General features: G+C 54.8%; 7 protein-coding genes across 8 annotated transcripts; 1 reads left to right on the plus strand and 6 right to left on the minus strand.

Moving 5' to 3' along the window:
• Window positions 1-1,259: 1,259 nt before the first annotated feature.
• On the plus strand, window positions 1,260-3,626 carry IUM83_12027 (WW domain; the record flags this gene model as incomplete). The annotated part of the gene is made up of 1 exon (XM_067936625.1): window positions 1,260-3,626. The coding sequence occupies one exon, from the start codon at window positions 1,260-1,262 to the stop codon at window positions 3,624-3,626; it is 2,367 nt and encodes a 788-aa protein (XP_067795089.1).
• Window positions 3,627-4,078: 452 nt separating this feature from the next.
• Window positions 4,079-5,833, minus strand: IUM83_12028 (eukaryotic translation initiation factor; the record flags this gene model as incomplete). The annotated part of the gene is made up of 2 exons (XM_067936626.1): window positions 4,079-4,312; window positions 4,484-5,833. The coding sequence occupies 2 exons, from the start codon at window positions 5,831-5,833 to the stop codon at window positions 4,079-4,081; spliced, it is 1,584 nt and encodes a 527-aa protein (XP_067794996.1).
• Window positions 5,834-7,944: 2,111 nt separating this feature from the next.
• IUM83_12029 (Eukaryotic translation initiation factor 3 subunit E) lies at window positions 7,945-9,303 on the minus strand (the record flags this gene model as incomplete). The annotated part of the gene is made up of 1 exon (XM_067936627.1): window positions 7,945-9,303. The coding sequence occupies one exon, from the start codon at window positions 9,301-9,303 to the stop codon at window positions 7,945-7,947; it is 1,359 nt and encodes a 452-aa protein (XP_067794995.1).
• A 4,128-nt stretch (window positions 9,304-13,431) lies between these two features.
• IUM83_12030 lies at window positions 13,432-14,820 on the minus strand (the record flags this gene model as incomplete). 2 transcript variants are annotated; one of them, XM_067936629.1, is made up of 1 exon in its annotated part: window positions 13,432-14,820. In XM_067936629.1, one exon carries the CDS (start codon window positions 14,818-14,820, stop codon window positions 13,432-13,434), a length of 1,389 nt encoding a protein of 462 aa, XP_067795050.1. The 2 variants fall into 2 exon arrangements, with proteins under 2 accessions (XP_067795050.1, XP_067795051.1); XM_067936628.1 differs by having other exon boundaries at window positions 13,432-14,442.
• Window positions 14,821-15,441: 621 nt separating this feature from the next.
• On the minus strand, window positions 15,442-17,151 carry IUM83_12031 (eukaryotic translation initiation factor; the record flags this gene model as incomplete). The annotated part of the gene is made up of 1 exon (XM_067936630.1): window positions 15,442-17,151. The coding sequence occupies one exon, from the start codon at window positions 17,149-17,151 to the stop codon at window positions 15,442-15,444; it is 1,710 nt and encodes a 569-aa protein (XP_067795049.1).
• Window positions 17,152-17,654: 503 nt separating this feature from the next.
• Window positions 17,655-19,067, minus strand: IUM83_12032 (Eukaryotic translation initiation factor 3 subunit E; the record flags this gene model as incomplete). Its single annotated transcript, XM_067936631.1, has 2 exons — window positions 17,655-18,350; window positions 18,426-19,067. The coding sequence occupies 2 exons, from the start codon at window positions 19,065-19,067 to the stop codon at window positions 17,655-17,657; spliced, it is 1,338 nt and encodes a 445-aa protein (XP_067795093.1).
• A 457-nt stretch (window positions 19,068-19,524) lies between these two features.
• On the minus strand, window positions 19,525-21,170 carry IUM83_12033 (Uracil phosphoribosyltransferase; the record flags this gene model as incomplete). The annotated part of the gene is made up of 2 exons (XM_067936632.1): window positions 19,525-19,652; window positions 19,733-21,170. 2 exons carry the CDS (start codon window positions 21,168-21,170, stop codon window positions 19,525-19,527), a joined length of 1,566 nt encoding a protein of 521 aa, XP_067794984.1.
• Between the last annotated feature and the right edge of the window lie 636 nt (window positions 21,171-21,806).

The raw sequence follows: 21,806 nt of genomic DNA on the forward strand, positions 1-21,806 counted from the left end.
GATGACGACGCGGTTCATGGGCTTTGACTTCATACAGGACACTGTACTGCGTCGGGCCATTTATGAGCCATGGACCATGGTGTATTTTATTGTCGACTTGCCGCTGCCGCGGCTTTCTGATGTGGGCAAACGAATTATCCGATAGGCAATGGAGACGGCAGTGACAAGCTCAGTCCGAGCAGCCCCAAGCGGCTTGGCAAGCCGGAGCGCTTCAAACTTCAAAAAATGTTTTTTGGCGCCGAGACGGGACCGTTCCCTGGTTCCGGATGGTACACATACATGTACACAGGGGTGCGCTAACGCCAACACCGGGCAAGATCAGCTTCAACAGCCGTAGACGATGTACCTGTGGTTCATGGCGGCGAGACATCAGTTCGCTGCAGGAAGTTGCCATGGTTCGAACTGTAGTGGATGTAGTCGCCGGGGTGCTTCCTCAACAGAAGTTCGCGACAACTTTGAAGAGACAATACATTTGAGCTTTCGTAAGATAATGTACCTGAGTTTTGGGTGCCGCCGTACGCTCGTCTCGGGCCCTCTTGTCAGCGAGCCGACGATGGTGTGGCGTTGAGCGACTCGCTCAGAGCAAAACCCTCGGTCGGCCGGTCTGGGCTCTGGGACTGTGGGTGTCAGCCACTCGCTGACAGCGAGACACCGTCCGCTGCCGGCGCGCGTCTGGCAGCCATGCGTTCCGAAACAGCTTGGCGCGCAGAGCATCCGCAGAGTAGTATCGCGGCTTAGCAAGCTGCAGCGCAGCGTGGACGAACGCACATCGATCACGAGCCGCATACCGTAAGCAGCAGATGCAGCGCTTCGCTGACGGCGCCTTCATATGAGCGGGGCGGCCTCACACAAGTTGACAGCGCGGGGGTCAACCGCGTCATGACGCCCAAGCAGCGTCCTCGCCGCCTGGTTTGCCCGACCGTTCTCTCGCCTAATTCCTCGGGATGTGACCGAGCGAGTTGTTGCCTTTGCTGCAACCAAGGCTGGCCGTCATTAATCCGCTCGCTGCTGCGCCCGACCGCGTGGACGAATGGCTCCACTCGTTCCCTTACGAACCGCGGAATCCAGCGGCTGACTGACTCGGTGTATGTCCCCAGTCGGGCGCTGCAGCGATCCGTATAGACGGCAGGCTCGCTCTTTCGCCATGTGGATGTGGCGCAGAGCCGCGTCGCGCGTGGCGTTCGGTCCGGCGACGCACAACTCACATCGCAACAGGAGCTCCGGCAGTGGCAGTGGCAGTGGCAGTGCGGACGCTCGTCATGCCGCCCGAGCCCAGCCACCGCGAGCGCCGGCACCGCAGCCAGCCGCGCGCACAGTCGCGGCCGCGTCGAGACCGGCAGTCGCGCTCGCCGTCGCGGGAGCCCTCGCGCCGCCGGCCGCAGCCCGACGCGCGGCCGTCCTTCTCGCCCACGCGCGAGCGGTCCGACCCGGACCTGCGCTCACGAGAGCGCGAGCGCCGGCGCCAGGACACGGCGCTGCGCTCCAAGTCGCGGCCGCCCGGCTCGGGGCGCAGCGGCGGGCGCGACAGCCGCGGCAAGCCCAGCGTCAAGCGGCCGCGCGTGCGCTTCAGCGCCATCGAGGCCGAGGGCGCCGCCGAGACGCTGACGGCCAAGGCCACGCGCAGCGGCTTCCTGCGCAAGCAGGCGGACAACGAGCCGGGCGCGTGGAACGAGTACTACTTCGTCATCAAGCCGCTCACGTACCTCTTCTACTACAACGCCAAGGACGACGAGACGCCGCGCGGCATCATCGACCTCGAGTACCTCACGGACATCAAGCGCAACTCGGACTGCCTGCAGCGCGCGGTCGGCGCGGGCGACCACTGCTTCCGCGTGTCGGGCAAGCTGCCGCGCCCCACGGCCGAGCAGACGGCGACGGGCGACGTGCCCAAGATGCGCCCGCTCTACCTCGACACGGACGACGGGGCCGAGGCCGAGCTCTGGATGGACGCCATCCGCAACCACCGCTTCAGCGCCAAGAAGGACGAGCAGTTCTTCCAGACGGTGCACCAGTTGCAGGACGCCCAGGCCCGCGTGGCCCAGCTGGAGGAGGCGCAGCGGAAGGAGGCCGACACCAAGAGGAACCTCCGCGTCAAGGCCAAGACCTTGCTGCAGAAGATGCGCGCGGTGGACAGCGGCGACACCGGCGAGCTCCCGGAAGTCAAGCCCGAGGACTTGGACGACGTCGCCGACGACATGCTGGCGATGCTGGAGGGGATGGAGGATGTGCTGGTCAACTTCCAGTCCAAGCTGGAGCAGCAGAAGCAGGAGCTCGACCAGATGAGGGCGGAAAAGACAGGAACCACGAGCACCCGGCGAAACATGGGCTTCGCGCAGGTTATCCAGCGCGCCGTTTCTAGGCGCGAGAACACGAGCTTTTTGGAGCTGCCCGAGGACGAGGAAGAGGACACCCTTGCTGCTATCAGGAGCAGGAGACAGCGGAAGCCGCAGGATCAGCCGCCCGTTATTCAAGAGAAACCGCAGGAGAAACCTAAGGAGAGGCCCCAAGAAAACCCGGAGAAGCCCCAGGAGAAGCCAAGGGAGAAACCCCAGGAGAAACCAAGGGAGAAACCTCAGGAGAAGCCAAGGGAGAAACCTCAGGAGAAGCCAAGGGAGAAACCCCAGGAGAAGCCAAGGGAGAAGCCTCAGGAACGACCAAGGGAGAAACCTCAGGAACGACCAAGGGAGAAGTCCCAGGAGAAGCCTCGCGAGAAACCTAAGGAGACGGCTCAAGAGGAGCCACCCGTTCTAGACAACGTGTCTGACGTTCTTGCGATGTGGAAGGCCAAGAAGAAGAAGAACCCGTCGCCGAAGAAGTACCTTGAGCCCGAAGACGACGCGGACGACGAGGATTCGGCGAGAAACCGCAGTATGCCACGATCGGTACGAAGCATGGGATCGGACACCGGCTCGGCGCCACAGTCGAGACGCAAGGATATGCCCGTACAAAAGATGCGAGGTAGCGACCGATCGTCGGAAGAAGACACAGCCTCGCTGGGCTCGACGGACGACCGAGAGTCTGGCGAGAAGCTGCCTCCCGGGTGGATTAAATACGAGAGTCGCGGGTACCCAGGCACCTACTACTATGCTCACGATTCGGGCAAAGTCAGCTGGGAGGTGCCAACGGATGACATGGTAGGCAGTGGCCGTGGAAACAATGATGCCCACGACGATCACCATAGCGACGATGGCCACCACAGCGACGACAGCTACGGTAACGACCACCAGGACTACAGCCACGACCATCATGACTACCGGAACGATCACCGTGACAATCACAAAGATCATGTCTACCGCAAAGACCATGACTACGATGTCTACGATGAGTACGACCATCACGACGATCCGCGCAGCCATCGACGCCAGGACGAGCCCACCATTTATCCCGAGGCCGCCGCCGACACGAGCGTTGACACAAGTACGGAGTATCTAAGCGAATATGAGGATGATGAAACTGCGGGCGGCACCACGTCGGCTGCGTACCGGAAGAAGAAGCAGCCGAAGCCCAAGTCGGCATGGGGGTTCAAGCTGCCCAAGCTCCTGCCCACAGCGAACCAGGCGGCGCCACCGGAAGTTGCCGCCTCGACGTCCCCAATTCGCCGCGGTTTCAACCATCACGAGTTCTGATCACGCCGTGTCCGTCTCTCTGCTACATGCGTCGCCCTTCCAAGGCCCTAAACTAACAAAGTAATGAAAACCTCTTGAGTCTAGCTACATGTCGCCCCACCTCTGCTTCCTCAACAAGTCTGCTATCTGTAAAGTAAAAATGCCGTACGATATCAAGCAGACGATAACCAGTGCGGGCAGACGAAGAAGAAAGCAAAAGCAACTTTAACAGCATAGCAACTCATCGACTACTGGAGCTGAATAACTAGGACGCCCTCAGGCTTCGTGGCCAAAGAATGGGTAGAGTTCCCCTCGGGGTTTCTTTCAGTTTTCCGGTGGTTGCTCCACGTCCGTCGTCGATTCTCCGTCCCCCCCCTCGTCTGCGTCGCTATCTGACCGTCGATCTGTCCGTCCACATATTAATTGCATTGCAGTCGGCCTGCCAACGCCTTCGCGCTCTTCGTGCAGCGTCTCTAGAGCTTGCGGCGCTCCTCGGCCGGGAACTTGACGTGGTTCGAGCTCGAGAAAAGCGCCAGCGGGGCTGCCGCCGCCGCCAGCACCACGAGCGCCACGCCCGTCTTGCGCTGCCAGTTCTTGGTCTTGGCCCACCAGCCGCCGGCCGGGGACCACGTGTACTTGGGGTACGGATACTCGCCGCCGCCGCTCATGTCTGTCCAGAGGTGTCGGAGCTGTAGGAGACTGTGCGGCTGAGAGGGCGACGATCGGTCGTACTTAGCAGAAATCGCTTAAGTACAGTTTGGGATTTAAAAATCAAAAGCATAAACTCAGGGAGGATTTTATATTTTTTTAACGTCCATGTGGACACTTTCACATTCGGCTCATCGTTCGTAGAACGTGACCACTTTGTTCTACCATACGAAGGTCTTCATCTCAATCGGGAACGGATATGTGTCGTCACCACGGTGAACCCATTTGCCATTTGTCTTGGAGCTCCGGTGGATGTCCACCGCCAACAGCACTGTGCGGTGGTAGATCTGCAGACGGTTGCGCTTCGCATCGTCCGTCTCGGGCCACCGCATCGAAGACACATCTGGGACGAACAGCGTCTGCGGCAGCACGTTGTTGAGGATGCCCACCAGCGACAGCATCACGTCCGACGCACCCGTCTGGAACGGGATCTCGACGCCGGTGCTGGCTTGACCGAAGCCCTCGCGCATGTTGAAGTATTTGATACCGTGGCTGATCTTCGGTTTGACGCTGAAGTACTCGCAGTTCGTTTTGGCGCAGAGCTTTTCAGCTGCTGCAATGAGGCCATTGACGTCCTGCTCCTTGGCGCCGCGGAACACCGCTGCCGTTCTGCCGGCGTTGCACCACGGAGAAACGGTAGCGCTGTCTAGCTTCGCCTCGTCGCCAACAGCAGCGCAAGCGTCTAGCTTCGCTATGAACGCCTCGATGTCCTCAACAGACTCCGCATACACCAACGACTCGATCGGCTGATCCACGTTCGCCACCTTGTTGCCGCGGCCGAGCTGGTGGTCGAAGATGAACTCCCGCAGGTCCAGCGCCGACCCTTTCGTTGCCGCGTATTCCTTTCCTGGCAGCCCAGGGGCCTCCAAAGCCACCTTGCCGCCGTACGTGTTCAAATTCAGGTACTTCCTCATCACGTGCGATAGGTGCATGTCTTCCGACGTCGCCCAGGACGGCGGTCGCTCCTTCATGAAGTACTCAAGCCACGACTGCTCCAGGAACCACATGCCGCAGAGGTAGTCTTGCTCCTCCATGTCGGTGGTCGAGAGGTTATACCCGACGTTCGGCCAGCTCTTGTAGCCCTCGAACGTTGACGCTCGACGGTGGCCATTGTTGCCCCACACACCCTTCTGGCGCTGCATGTACTGGATGTAGTCGATCACCGTCGTGGAGTCGATGGCCTTGTCGTCATCAACGATCAACACGTACTTGGTGGTGGCCATGTACGCGAGAAGGAAGCGTCCATGGAATTTGTGGTTGAAGTCGGAGGCCGTGAAGACGAGTTGGTGGCCTCGTGTGGGGTACTTGGTTCGGATTGTCTCCACCACGGACTCGTACAAGTGTCGCTTTGGCGAGTTGAAGCACATGATCCAGACGTCGGGAGGCACGACGTTGTTCTGGTTGAGCGCCGCCTCCAGCTGCATCTGCAGCGCCTCGGGCTCGCCTCGGTAGACGTTGAAGATGATGGTGGTGGAGGTGTCGGTTGCGCTGAAGTCGGACGTGTAGAAGTTTTCGCCCATGGCAAACGTCTCGCGACTGGGGTATACAGTTGGTATGGTTGCCTTGTTCTGATGGTCTGGGGCTGTTTGTTGGTGTTGCATCGCTGAAAACGCCTCGACTGGTTCCGGGTTGGGTCGAAGGACGCTGTGCAGTTCCCCCCCAGTTGTATTGATGACACGGTGACCTAGCGTGAAGACTATGGAGCAGCACACCACGAAAAGCGCTGTCCCTCCAAGGAGTAGGTGAATCTTGAGACCTCGAGTGCGGCTGGCCATATTGTTGGGTTGCTTCATGTTCACGAGTCTGTTGGCATCGGTATGGTGGATTGGAAAATGGCAAGAATTCAAGTCTGCAACAGGTTGCTCACAATTAAACTGAAGGAAACGTTTTATATTTGCAACGAAGGTGCGAGCCCTCCGCGTTTGCGGTTAGATTTCCAATAAGAAACATCACCTCCAGTATGGCAATGTAACGGAGATTGCAGTCCGTTGCTGGAGGATCCACTCGTCCTCGATCGCATGGATGTGCATGATTGCGTCCGTTACTGCGTGAGTTTCATTAGAGCGCTACTCAGCAGAGAGTAGAGCAAGTCGTAGTTTGCCTATTTCATTCAATTTAGTCTCCATCTCGCCTCCTAGCACGCAGCTAGACAAGACTCAAGGCCAAACAACCACTAAAGGCAAGACAGGCAAGTTCGTAGGACAAGTAGTTTGCGAGAGTACTCTGATGTTCGTGCACGGACTGCAATGCCTAAGACTGCAAGCGAGTAGCAAATTGAGCAGGGTGCTCTAGATCGTGCGGTGTTGATCACGCTTACGGTATCTTGGAAGGCGGCAGCCACATAGCAGTACCAAAGCTCGTGTTAGGTTTGAGACACCTGGACACATACCTGGAGGAGCTTCGGTGTCAGTGTGGATCAAAAATGCTAGCGTATTGGCGGAGTTACAAGAATGTATCCCTAAAACTTCCTCTCTCTCTAGGCTAGGAAGTAATATGCGACCTTATTGTTTTTATAAAGCGCTTTATTCGAATAGCTCGGTGGTTGTGTGTATCGTCCTCGATGAGGAGGCCACGAGCAGTGGATTTGTAGCTGATTTGGAGGCTCTGGCTGGATGCAAACACACAAAACGTGTGCAAGCAGCACTTACTGCCGTAGCTCCCGTGTTGTGAACCGGCGATATGACAAATTGGAAACTGAGAATCGAGAGGGTTAGCTGCGTTCCGTGACCCCAACGCTAGGCTAACTGCATACACAACTTCGTGAAAGCTTGTCGACTTCGACGGGCTGTTGGGAAGAGGAATACAAGGATCGATTGACCACAAGAAGACAACGGTGACCGACTTCTACTGTCCCAGCACCACCAAGAAAATTGCGCTTCAAGCTCCAAGCATGAGCACCAGAACAGCCTTCAAGGCTCAAGAAACCTTTTCGTCAACGTTGTGATCATGATTCTCGCCATAATGGCTACCGGCAACACGTCAAATAAGCTCAGTCTACCGAAAAACCCAGGACTATAGTTAACTACGAACACAAATAGAGGTTCTCTGACTCACAAACTGCATGCACGTACTAGGGTGCTCCTAGGGCTGCCTCCTTGACTGGGTTCGCACCCAAAGTTGGGTGTACATCCGAGTTGGGTGGGTGTCAGCTAGCTCCAGCTACAAGGTGCAAATGGATGAATAGATGTAGCTTCTGACCATCGCCTGTCGGGATACGACACTTACAGTTAGTTGTAATAGTGTACAGTGATCCATAAACAAGTTTGCGGAGTTCACTGGTAGTTCGCCACACCCAAAGTATTCATGGCTTCCTGCGTTGTGGACACGGTTTCGCGCTGTGCTCATGGGGTCGCCGCTGCAATGAGATGCACTACCTATCCAGTCCGACCCAGTGCGCAATGGGTATGAATCACCAGTAGGCGCGATATGGCGAGTGAAAACACGGTGAGCTAGGCATCACGTCTCTGCGTAAACTGGTCAGTCGCAAGAAAGCGTCAAATAAGAACAATTCCAGTGAAACCTTTGATCATCATAACTAACTGTTTAGTATTTCCCAACACAGTAATAAATCGAATCGCTTTTAACTAACTGGCGCCCACATCCTACTTTCATAGAACGTGACCACTTTGTTCTACCATACGAAGGTCTTCATCTCAATCGGGAACGGATCTGTGTCGTCACCGCGGTGAACCCATTTGCCATTTGTCTTGGAGCTCCGGTGGATGTCCACCGCCAACAGCACTGTGCGGTGGTAGATCTGCAGACGGTTGCGCTTCGCATCGTCAGTCTCGGGCCACCGCATCGAAGACACATCTGGGACGAACAGCGTCTGCGGCAGCACGTTGTTGAGGATGCCCACCAGCGACAGCATCACGTCCGACGCACCCGTCTGGAACGGGATCTCGACGCCGGTGCTGGCTTGACCGAAGCCCTCGCGCATGTTGAAGTATTTGATACCGTGGCTGATCTTCGGTTTGACGCTGAAGTACTCGCAGTTCGTTTTGGCGCAGAGCTTTTCAGCTGCTGCAATGAGGCCATTGACGTCCTGCTCCTTGGCGCCGCGGAACACCGCTGCCGTTCTGCCGGCGTTGCACCACGGAGAAACGGTAGCGCTGTCTAGCTTCGCCTCGTCGCCAACAGCAGCGCAAGCGTCTAGCTTCGCTATGAACGCCTCGATGTCCTCAACAGACTCCGCATACACCAACGACTCGATCGGCTGATCCACGTTCGCCACCTTGTTGCCGCGGCCGAGCTGGTGGTCGAAGATGAACTCCCGCAGGTCCAGCGCCGACCCTTTCGTTGCCGCGTATTCCTTTCCTGGCAGCCCAGGGGCCTCCAAAGCCACCTTGCCGCCGTACGTGTTCAAATTCAGGTACTTCCTCATCACGTGCGATAGGTGCATGTCTTCCGACGTCGCCCAGGACGGCGGTCGCTCCTTCATGAAGTACTCAAGCCACGACTGCTCCAGGAACCACATGCCGCAGAGGTAGTCTTGCTCCTCCATGTCGGTGGTCGAGAGGTTATACCCGACGTTCGGCCAGCTCTTGTAGCCCTCGAACGTTGACGCTCGACGGTGGCCATTGTTGCCCCACACACCCTTCTGGCGCTGCATGTACTGGATGTAGTCGATCACCGTCGTGGAGTCGATGGCCTTGTCGTCATCAACGATCAACACGTACTTGGTGGTGGCCATGTACGCGAGAAGGAAGCGTCCATGGAATTTGTGGTTGAAGTCGGAGGCCGTGAAGACGAGTTGGTGGCCTCGTGTGGGGTACTTGGTTCGGATTGTCTCCACCACGGACTCGTACAAGTGTCGCTTTGGCGAGTTGAAGCACATGATCCAGACGTCGGGAGGCACGACGTTGTTCTGGTTGAGCGCCGCCTCCAGCTGCATCTGCAGCGCCTCGGGCTCGCCTCGGTAGACGTTGAAGATGATGGTGGTGGAGGTGTCGGTTGCGCTGAAGTCGGACGTGTAGAAGTTTTCGCCCATGGCAAACGTCTCGCGACTGGGGCATACAGTTGGTATGGTTGCCTTGTTCTGATGGTCTGGGGCTGTTTGTTGGTGTTGCATCGCTGAAAACGCCTCGACTGTTTCCGGGTTGGGTCGAAGGACGTTGCGCCCTAGCGTGAAGACTATGGAGCAGCACACCATGAATAGCGCTGTCCCTCCAAGCAGTAGGTAAATCTTGAGACCTCGAGTACGACTACCCTTGAAAGTGGGCTGCTTCATTATTGATGGAATGGTGGCCTGGGTACGGTGGATTGGAAAATGGCTGATGGAATTGAAGAATAGATTGTTGCAACTCGACGATCACTACATGTGCTTTGCGGAGTCTAACCGTTCATTTTTTTTCATTTTGTATTTGCCGTCACAATAAAAAATCAGGTTACAGACGTGAACTTAACGATACTATAATCTGCGAATTTCAGATTTGCAACATTGTAAGCTCAATACAAACCGATTGAACTTCGCAACTTAGAAAGTTGGAAAATTTTACCTGCTGGTGCTTCTAGTCTTATATATTATATAAGACTAAAAGCACCAGCAGGTAAAATTCTCCGACTTGGGCGTAGTAGCCGTAACCGCAACAAATGCAAAAACGAATCCTATAATTCGATCTTGGCGAATTCTTCGGGACTATATTATAGTCCAGAAGAATTATAGTCCACTATATTATAGTCCCGATCGAATAATAGGATTCTTTTATGTATTTGTTGCGGTTACGGCTACTACGCCCGAGGCGCGCTGCGCTGCATCCTCGCCTACGGAGTTCACGCTAGGGGTGGACCCCGCGGTAGTTGCCCCCACCCAGGACCGAGCCTTATGTTCGAATTATATGAAGTTATATTGTACATTCATTGATATAACGATATGTTTTAGCCCCCTCTATGCTCAACGCATCTGCGAACCGTTCAATAAAGCCCGATAATCATTTTCTGTGCGTGTCCGGATATTCACGAGGAGGATTTACAAGGCTGCTATTTCTCCTATTTTTCGCAGCACGAAGTTAAGGTTGCCTTCATCAAGTCAATCCACTTTTCAATGACCAGTTTTTGCAATGTGACAATTACACTGTATATACATAGCACCAGGAAAAGTGGATTCATTTTTACAGTTAGCTAGCTCTACATGTTAAAATAATAGTTTTCTTGGATTGCTGCGGGATTTCCGTGTTAGGTTGAGTCAACCACCAAATTTGAGTAAAAAAAACAATGAAGCCGTATATAACCAGCCAAGTTGACGCGCCTCGTGATTACATGGATATACAGTATAACCAAGTTGATGTACCTGTTGAATAACTGTATATATAACATACCACCAAAGTTGAGTCTACCACCAATGGAGCCGTATGTAACCAGTCAAGTTGATGTACATGTACCTGGCGATGCAAGATAATCATGCCTATCATGCCCATCACAATCATTACTTCCATCTCCAACATAAACATCGATAAAGTAGCCATCAACTCTACAACTACATGTACATGTACAGTAACGACGGATAAAACCGGCACCCCTGAATGACATCCTCCATAGTGGCCAGCATGCCAATCATGTAAAATACACTTCAAGGAGTAAAAAATACACTAATAAGTAAGAAAGTATCCAAAACCATATGGTATACAAAAACCAAGAATAGCGATTGGATCTCAGAATTAACGTTACTCACTGTAAAAATTTTACATAGAGTAACGTTTAATGTTCAAGGCTTCGAGCTGTCAATTGCGTTGTCGTTTCAAACCGTCGCTGACTGTACATCGATAAACTCGATGTAGACTCGCGGTAGTTGGCCCACTGAGATGGTGAAACGGCTCACTTAACGCGTTCAATACAAAACAAAACATAATCTGCCAACTCTTTGCTGTTTGTTGGCGGAGTCAGAGAACCTCTATCATGTTAGTATGTCAGCTCTATCCTGTGTTTTACCCTGTGGGAAATATTGCGCTCTCTTAGCTGCAGTCGCAAGCCTCTAATAACTAGTTGAAGGACAAACCAAAGTACTGCATGTAAGGTTCAAACGTTATTAATACTTCGTATGCTACAGCTGCTAGACTCCAACCAAACGAGCGTACAGATAGCGGGTTCATTAATCCCAATGAAGGGGAGATACGGTTTTTCCAACGCCATTAGTAATCTTGTCATTTGAACCAGTCGAACCAAGGCCCCTCCCTCACGAACAAGTTTTTTTTTTCAGTTTCGAATCTACATTTGACCCGAATATGTCAGAAGCAGAGCGATCCATTTCAGCGCTTAAGCTATTATTTTAATGATATAAAATAGTACGTTTCGCCCTGTTACAACTTGTAATTTACAAGTACGAGTGATAGTTTGTACTTCATAATCGTGGCAAAAACACTTTAGTGCAACCCGTATTTCAGTTGTTGAGTTGTTAGTGCGGACAACATCTATTTCACCTAACAAGCAAAGGCTCAAAACGACATCAAAGCACTATAGTATATGATTAAATCCGCTTTTCACTTCGGTTTGTCAAGTTTTCTCCTTATTTGAACAACGCATTAAGAAAAAAACGCTTCGTGCTTGTAATGCTTGTTGAGAAACGCGAGCTCCCTTTACTCTACAACGGAAGCCACGCGTTATTACGCCTTCTTGATTACTCGGGATTACTCTGGTACGAGTTGCACATGTGCTTGTAATGCTTGTTGAGAAACGCGAGCTCCGTTTACGCTACAATGGAAGCCAAGCGTTATTACGCCTTCTTGATTACTCGGGATTACTCTGGTACGAGTTGCACATGGGCCAGATTGCAGCAATCCACTGAAACGATTGGGTTTCGGTGCCTATGGCCTGCGGAACCAAGTTTGTTCAACCAACCATCAGCAGTGCTGATTCAGCAGATGCACAGTGTACGTAGCCATTCTAGTTCTCGCAGACCTGTTCTCGTACAGACATCCGTCTGTCGTTCTCATATATTAGCGTTTGCACTTCGAACTGCAAGTTGTTTTTATAAACAACTATTAATATTGTGAAAAGCACTCAAAATGTCTAATCGGATAGTAAATCGGCTGATTTAGTGCCTTATTTAGAGACGGGAACCCTTATTTATTTCGACCCGTCCCTTATTTAGAATTGGGTACCCCTAATTATAATCGGTCTTATGCTGCATCGCGTCAAAACTATTTTAGAGTTGGAATCGATTTGGTCTCTAAATAGGCTGAAATGTCAGCTCCAACCTCGGCATTCCGAGGAAGTCCGCACAAATAAATCCACCGATCAAGCGGCTATGCAAACACTAGCCAAGATATCAGTCAAAATAGGAGGAATCAACAGGACGAGCAGAACCAGCGTCCGTGTCGAGGACGCGGAGTTTCGCTTCGACCCAGAGGGCAGCTTTGATGACCTCGCCGTCACGTTTGAACTGCTGATACCATCGAAGTACCGTACGCGAGCTGATGCCGAATATGTGGCCGACACGCTTGCATGGCACACCATACGCGTAGTGCAGCACCACAGCTCTCCATCGAAATTCTGCGGCATACATCGTGTCTCCGCTGTCTCTCTCCCTCACCACTCTGTTCCGACATAATGGCTTTAGAGCGCAGTTCCCAACTCCTATTTAAGCCGACTTACTCAGATTAGTACCTACATTAACTTCCTATCCAGTACAAATTATCACGTATCGTTTTTGCTCGCAGCCCTGATTTACAGAGCTATACGGAGTGACAAAATCACCGGTTTTCACAATACATGTATTATAATATAATTATTATATACTTCGAAGTAATACATCGTAGTCATAAATTTCGGTGTTTTTTACTGCTAGAACTCCTGGAAGTCTGTCTGACAAAATATTATATATATTACTGTACGTACAGGACTAGATCTACAACATGATTCTCTCCTATCACTCGGCGGCATGAAAAATACGATCGGCATATCCAGCCTCCCACCAAGGCTGCAAAACTGGTCGAGCAGTAAATGCATTCGACCCAGCTTGATAACACGAACATTAGACAACACCGACTTATTTCAGGACTCTTTAGTTAATTCATAGCCAAATAATTCCTTTTTCTGAGCCTGTACCCAAACGCAACAAAGAAGCTAATAGGTACTAGGCAGCTTATTAATACCCCATTTAAATCAAAAGCTACTCATTGCCTCAAGCTTCGTAGAGCGTTGCCACTTCGTTCTGCCACACGAAGGTCCTCATCCCAGTCGGGAATGGATCTGTGTCGTCACCGCGGTGAACCCATTTGCCATTTGTCTTGGAGCTCCGGTGGATGTCCACCGCCAACAGCACTGTGCGGTGGTAGATCTGCAGACGGTTGCGCTTCGCATCGTCCGTCTCGGGCCACCGCATCGAAGACACATCTGGGACGAACAGCGTCTGCGGCAGCACGTTGTTGAGGATGCCCACCAGCGACAGCATCACGTCCGACGCACCCGTCTGGAACGGGATCTCGACGCCGGTGCTGGCTTGACCGAAGCCCTCGCGCATGTTGAAGTATTTGATACCGTGGCTGATCTTCGGTTTGACGCTGAAGTACTCGCAGTTCGTTTTGGCGCAGAGCTTTTCAGCTGCTGCAATGAGGCCATTGACGTCCTGCTCCTTGGCGCCGCGGAACACCGCTGCCGTTCTGCCGGCGTTGCACCACGGAGAAACGGTAGCGCTGTCTAGCTTCGCCTCGTCGCCAACAGCAGCGCAAGCGTCTAGCTTCGCTATGAACGCCTCGATGTCCTCAACAGACTCCGCATACACCAACGACTCGATCGGCTGATCCACGTTCGCCACCTTGTTGCCGCGGCCGAGCTGGTGGTCGAAGATGAACTCCCGCAGGTCCAGCGCCGATCCTTTCGTTGCCGCGTATTCCTTTCCTGGCAGCCCAGGGGCCTCCAAAGCCACCTTGCCGCCGTACGTGTTCAAATTCAGGTACTTCCTCATCACGTGCGATAGGTGCATGTCTTCCGACGTCGCCCAGGACGGCGGTCGCTCTTTCATGAAGTACTCAAGCCACGACTGCTCCAGGAACCACATGCCGCAGAGGTAGTCTTGCTCCTCCATGTCGGTGGTCGAGAGATTATACCCGACGTTCGGCCAGCTCTTGTAGCCTTCGAACGTTGGCGCTCGACGGTGGCCATTGTTGCCCCACACACCCTTCTGGCGCTGCATGTACTGGATGTAGTCGATCACCGTCGTGGAGTCGATGGCCTTGTCGTCATCAACGATCAACACGTACTTGGTGGTGGCCATGTACGCGAGCAGGAAGCGCCCATGGAATTTGTGGTTGAAGTCGGAGGCCGTGAAGACGAGTTGGTGGCCTCGTGTGGGGTACTTGGTTCGGATTGTCTCCACCACGGACTCGTACAAGTGTCGCTTTGGCGAGTTGAAGCACATGATCCAGACGTCGGGAGGCACGACGTTGTTCTGGTTGAGCGCCGCCTCCAGCTGCATCTGCAGCGCCTCGGGCTCGCCTCGGTAGACGTTGAAGATGATGGTGGTGGAGGTGTCGGTTGCACTGAAGTCGGACGTGTAGAAGTTCTCGCCCATGGCAAACGTCTCGCGACTGGGGTATACAGCTGGTATGGTTGCCTTGTTCTGATGGTCTGTGGCTGTTTGTTGGTGTTGCATCGCTGAAAACGCCTCGACTGGTTCCAGGTTGGGTCGAAGGACGCTGTGCAGTTCCCCCCCAGTTGTATTGATGACACGGCGACCTAGCGTGAAGACTATGGAGCAGCACACCACGAAAAGCGCTGTCCCTCCAAGGAGTAGGTAAATCTTCAGGCCTCGAATATGCCTACTCTGCTTCATCCAGAAGCTGGAGTGTTTGCCTTGGAGCTGGGATCGGAAAATGACTTGGGTGATACGGCACGAATACTCCAACAGCGGAAGATAGCCGAAGAGTATCGTGGTGTTGATTAGCGTTTGGATCTCCGCATCTGAAAAGAACCGACCCAGGCCAGAACGGGGACGAGGGGAAGAAGTGATCGGTAGATCGCATTGTCAATCTATCGACAAAAAGCACACGTTGGTGGCGACAGCAACCGTAAAATTGGGTCAGCATTCCACGATCTCCATGCATCGTTCGAGGTTAAGCTGTCCTTGATTCAGCGAACTGAGACTGTAGACACCCGCCGCCAAATGTCCCTCAATAAAAACGATATGTATTCTTTATGACGAGTACTGAATCGGATCATCGGTCGACCCTCGCTGCCATATCAACGTCTCCATTCTAGACGGAAAGTCGTCGGTGACCACCCAGTCGTCTTTCTCCTCGTCGTTGGTCACTTTCCCGTTTGTCTTGGAGTTCCGGTGGATGTCCACCGCCAACAGCACTGTGCGGTGGTAGATCTGCAGACGGTTGCGCTTCGCATCGTCCGTCTCGGGCCACCGCATCGAAGACACATCTGGGACGAACAGCGTCTGCGGCAGCAAGTTGTTGAGGATGCCCACCAGCGACAGCATCACGTCCGACGCACCCGTCTGGAACGGGATCTCGACGCCGGTGCTGGCTTGACCGAAGCCCTCGCGCATGTTGAAGTATTTGATACCGTGGCTGATCTTCGGTTTGACGCTGAAGTACTCGCAGTTCGTTTTGGCGCAGAGCTTTTCAGCTGCTGCAATGAGGCCATTGACGTCCTGCTCCTTGGCGCCGCGGAACACCGCCGCTGTCTTTCCTCCATCGCACCATGGGCCCGAGACCACTGCCGCGGTGATATCACCGACGTTGATTGCCGCGCTGCTATTGTGTGACGGGCACGCGTCAAGCTTCGCCAAGTAGTCCTCAAGGTCACCGACTGTCTCAGCATACACGAGCGTCTTGACCGGTGCGTCGACGCTAACGACTTTATTACCGCGTCCAAGCTCGTGGTCGAAGATGAATTCACGAAGATTTAATGCTGATCCCTTCGTTGCCTGAACTTCATTAGGCTTGTGAGGAAGCGTTTTGCCGAGCGCAACTCGACCCGCGTACGTGTTCAGGTTGAGATACTTGCGCATAACGTGCGATAGATGCATATCCTCCGAAGTTGCCCAGGACGGTAGACGCTCCTTCATGAAGTACTCAAGCCACGACTGCTCCAGGAACCACATGCCGCTGAGGTAGTCTTGCTCCTCCATGTCGGTGGTCGAGAGGTTATACCCGACGGTCGGCCAGCTCTTGTAGCCCTCGAACGTTGACGCTCGACGGTGGCCATTGTTGCCCCACACGCCCTTTTTGATTCTCATGTACTTGATGTAGTCATTCACCGTGTCTCCGTCGATGGCCTTATCGTCGTCAACGATCAACACGTACTTGGTGGTCGCCATGTACGCGAGCAGGAAGCGTCCGTGGAACTTGTAGTTGAAATCCGACACGGTATACTTGACCTTATCAGCGACGTCGGGGAATTTCTTCTTCACTTCCTCAACGACATGCCGGTACTTGGCCTCCATGGGCGAGTTGAAGCACATGACCCAGACATCTGGTTGCGTGACGTACTTCTGTGTCAGAGCCTTCATCAGTTGCACAGCAAGCGCCTTGGGTCTACCCTTGAACACGTTAAAGATGATAGTCGTCGAAGTGTCGTTCTCGCCGTAGTCAGACGTGTAGAACTCGTCGCCCATGGGCAGTACCTCTTGACTTGTATGCACCTCAACGGTGAAGTCTTCGAAAACTCGTTCGTGTTCTGATGCCGAGACCTTCAGCAAAATCTGGTGCTGCGAGTACTCGTCGACATCCTGGCTGCGGATGGTGAAGGCGTGGTGGTTGGGAACGCGTTTGTCAAACCCTGCCAGGGAGCCGACGAACCAGCACATGAACAGAATCCACCCTCCGCCAAGTACGTAGAGGGCCCTCGGTCGCCGCCACAGCCCGTCGAAGTCTTTCCTCCTAGACTGCATTGCAAGGCGGAAACTTGTTTAGTGAGCTGTGGGTGCATGCGCTCCACGGATCAATCAAATGGCCAGCAACCATGGACGAAACCAACGCAACCGCTCGAAACGAGAAACCCACCGCACCAAAAATGGATTCTTGGTGCGGTGGGTTTCCGGCCTAAATCCCAGGCCGGAATCAACACAGCACTTGGCACAACGTCACCGGCATCACGTGAATGGGAATCCAGCGGCACTGAGGCAACCGACAACAGAGAACGAGCCTCGAAAAACCACGCACTGGTCTACTATATATTTAGTCCTCAGCCCCACCTGCTCCCGTTCCTGCGTCGTTCCTCCTGCCGCTGCTGACTTGGCCGAGTCGTGGTGCTACTCGCCTCACCTGGCACCGCTGCCTCCTGCGCTATCTTCCCTCTCTTGCCTATTGCCGGGAGTGGAGCGCAGGCAGGACTTGCGTTGCTGCGTGGGGCGCGACTCGGTCGGTGCGCGTCCAGCATCCAGAGCGCTCACGCTCACTGGAAGGTCTTTCGCTTGCCCATGCGCTCGAACTGCGCCACCATGCTGCAGGTCCGCGCAGCCAGGTCGCGGGTCTTGTCGATCACCTGGCGGTGGACCGAGTTCTGCGGCATGCCCATGACGATGCGTCCTTCCTGGGAGTCGATCTTGGCGTCGAGGCGGGCGTTGCGGATCAGGTTGACGATCCACTTCTCGGCCTCGCCGTCCTCCTGCATCGCCAGCTTGGACGACAGCGCCTTCATGTCGATGGTGCGGTGCACGCGGCAGTACATCTCGAAGATGGCCAGTCGGGCGGCATCCATGAAGTCCGTCGAGTTCTTCTCGTACAGGAAGAAGTCGCTGGCCAGCACGACCTCGCACTCGCGCAGCTTCTCCTGGGCCGACTCGAAGTCGAAGTTGACGAACAGGCACTCGACGAAGTCCACGATCGGGTCGCGGTAGCCCTTGTCGTCCACGCGCAGCACGCGCAGCAGGTCCTTGATGAGGTTACGACGGCGCTTGTGCAGGATCACGCCGGCGCACAGGTAGCGCAGCAGCCAGGGCGCGTTGCTCTGGATGGCCTCTACACAGCGCGACTGCAGCATAAAGTCCACGATGGCGTCACGGCCCTCCTCGTGCCACGCGAAGACGAACAGCGCCCAGTGCAGCAGCCACGTGCGCTGCTGGAGTTGCTCCACGGGGCTCATAATGGTCTGCAACGACAAAAAAAAAGTCACAAGGCGTCAGCACGGCTAGATAGGGAGACCAAAAGCCAGGAAGGAGCGTACGCTGCTCTCGATGACGTCGCTGATGCGCGAGATGTCGGCGAGCGCGTCGTCCCAGCGGAAGATGAGGATCTCGGCGGCCAGCTTGCCCCAGAGCGCGTTGAGGTACTGCTCGGACGAGTTGGGGATGAGCACGCCGTAGTACGTGAGGTACGTGAGGCAGTCCTGGTAGTTGCCGCACTCGTACTGCAGCTTGGCGTACTTGTAGAGCCCGTCCAGCACGGCGGGCGTGATGCCCTCGTTCTGCTCGAGGTGGCTGGCGGTCAGCAGGTTCTCGCCCTGCAGCTGCAGGATCTTCTCCTCGTCCTCGATGAGCTCCAGCATGGGCGCGCACTCGCCCTTGGCGAAGCTCAGCGCGTCCAGGATCTCGCCGCGGCGCGCCTCGAACTCGGCGGGCACGTCCTCCGAGCCGTGCAGCGTCTGGTGGATCTCCACGGCGAAGTCCGCCATGTTGGTGGGCTTGAGCAGCGCCAGCTTGGCCGCCATGAGCTGCGCCTCGTCGTACAGCTCGCTGCTGGACAGGAAGTCGATGAGCGGGAACATGAAGTGCAGGTCCATGAAGGGCGCCAGGCGGTTCGTCAGGTCGAACTTGGCGTCGGGCGGCACGCTCACGCCGGCGGCGTCCGTGTCCTCGTGGCTGCTCATGCTGCTGGCTGCGACTTGCTTCTGAGGGGGGGAGGGAGGAAGAGAGGGAGGGCCAGTCGGAGCTGCTGCTGCTGCTGCTGCTGCTGACCTTGGTGGCTCGCGGGAATGAGTGGCGATGGCAATTTACGCGCGTTTTCCCAAATTTAGGATTCAGATTCTCAAATTTAGGTTCAAACCGCGAGGGGAACGTTTTGACTTGTGAATTGTATACCAGTCGTGTCACTGTAGGGAGAGACTCTGAGACGGTTTTGCCAATTTTTGGTTTGGCCAAGCTGAAAATTGTCATTGACCAGTACCCGGTACCTGCTTTTGTCGAGTCTAGGTGTCTTAATTCAGTGCAAAACGAGATAATCTGAGCGATGCTATGCGCAGCCCCGCATATGCCCCGTTGTATGGCAGTCGCAATAATCATTGGACGAGCGGCTAATACTTTTGCATCCCGACGGTACTTTTGAATTTAGGATGGATTCAACGAGTGCGCGGGACAGACATTGCAGTAGCGCTGCGCGAAGTCCCCGAAGCCTGGGCGGATGCGCTGCTGATCGTCCAGGACGGTGTCGACTTGGGCTGTGACTAGCGAGACATCTGCGGTGGAGTTAGCGTTGCAGAGTTAGATAACGTATACAAGTCTGATGTTGTATATGTTGTGCAGGCGGCCGACTCACCTGGGAAGTGCCGGAAGACGTTCTGGAGCCCCTCGAAGGCGCTGATCATCGTTGCGAAGTAGATATTTCTCGCTGGAACCTGCCTCTCGTGCACGAGGTGGTTCAGCACAGCGCACGCCTTCTCCCCAGCGGCACACTCGATGTCGAGGAGCAGCACGAACTGGCGCGGGTCGATGGGCGGAAGCAGCGCAAAAATGTGCCTGGATGGCACGTTAAGGCCGCTGCTGTTGCATGTACTCGGTCTATCCTCGATGGAGACGACACCCGTGGGCGTCGCGGGACTGATGTCCGAGAACGCACGGAGTAGCATCATGCCCTTGTCTTCCATGGACACGGCACAAAAGTCAGTTGCATCCAGCGCTTTCATGGCGTGACACAGGTCTCCGTAGCTGTTCGTGCTTTCTTCCTCGTCGTGAGGCAAGCACGTCAACACTTCCTCAATAAGAAGCCGCGCCAAACGCGTGGCGCGTTGCTGAAACACGACCGTGCTGATGCTTTCGTCCCTCAGCGTTGCGACCAAGTTCCGGCACGGGTACGAATAGGCCGAGGCCTCGTGCACAAGGAACCGCTTGGCCACCACCGGACCATCCACTGCCACCTCATGTCGCGTCTCGTGCTCACGCGGTCGCGGACTCGCTTCGTCCTGGAGGAGATTATGGTGGCGCTCTAGATTATGGTGCCGGGGCTGAGAGGAGGTATCTAGCGGGGTGCTGGGCCATGACAGGTACTCGTCTTGACGTGACTGGTCCTGTCTTGCCTGGAGTGCAACGAGTGGACTCGTATTGGCATAGGTGGAAATGGAGGGTGTGTCCAGATTGGCAGTTGACGGAGCCGCGGCTACCGCGGTTGTATGAGCTGCTGGCGATGTCTGCCTTGGACTTGCTTTTTTGCGTGACCTCTTCGGGTGCGTGGCTGTCGGGTCTCGAACTCCGCGCGTGAGCACCTCCCACCGATTCTTGTACAGGTTACATATCGCGGCACGACTGACGTTGAACTCCTTTGCAAGTGCCACCTGCTTTTCGCCGCCGTCGATCCGCGCAATGATCTCCTTGCGATCGCCCTCGCTCAAGTATCTTGACGTTCGTTCACGTCGCGGTGTGGTCGGAGACAGCTCAGCGGCAAAGTAAGAGCGTGGTTCACTGCCAGGTGTATCGCCACCGTGAGAGGACGACGAGGAATATCGCTCTGTCATCATGAGTTGCGCCTCGCGTCGCTCATGGTCTACGTAAAACTTGTTGACGGGCCCTGGAAACGAGGCCATTCCTGTGCTGCCTTTGTCTACCGACGGAGAGGGCTGCTTTCGCTTGTGGAGCTGGGTTTCGAAGTGGTGGGTCAATGCAGAGATGGCGATCTCGATGCTGGTGTCGGGGGTGCCGACGCTACGGGTCGGCTGCAAGTAGGACGAGAGTTGGGGAAGCGCGGATGGCGAGGGATCCATGGGTCTGTCATGCACTTTGTCCCGCGTGGCTGGATCGGCGTAAATTGAGATGTGAGGCGAGGCGAGGCGGTGCCCGCCCTCCTCTTTCGCGTACAGTACTGTATGCGTGTTCTTGGTCCAGTCGCCGAGGGAACCAGTGCAGCGCAAAGCGGTGAGAAGGGGCTCGGCGCCTCGTCCACTTGTCGGTGCAGGTTAACCACCCGCTGCTTACTGGAGGCGACATGCATCCGTTTGCTCCTTTAGCCTCTTCTTGGCCCGATGCGTGGGCGGTGACCGAGCTCCTTCCCGCCATTTTGCAAGAGCATTGGCGTCTGGCTGGCGAAATGTGCATGAAGTTCGCGATGCACGCGTTTCTGCAGGCGAGGTCTGGGCTGTCTCAACGCCAAGAAACCGGCCGTGTTCATCAGCGCTGCGCCTTGACGTCTGCAGACAGAAACGCCGGACACCTTGAAGTTATTCACCTAACGATTGTGCAGGTGGGGGATTTGGACCGCCTTCATAATCAATGCGGCGTATTTCTCCCACTTGATTCCTGCACATGTGAGTCGTGTTGGTCAGCGCAAGTGCGCTGAGCGCACACGTGGGATCCTGAAATTGCAACGAGCAGGTACTGGCAAACTGAAATCGCAGACAATT

This window comes from Phytophthora cinnamomi (genome assembly GCF_018691715.1).
Source record: "Phytophthora cinnamomi strain GKB4 chromosome Unknown Contig22, whole genome shotgun sequence".
NCBI classification, from domain to species: Eukaryota; Oomycota; class Peronosporomycetes; order Peronosporales; family Peronosporaceae; genus Phytophthora; species Phytophthora cinnamomi.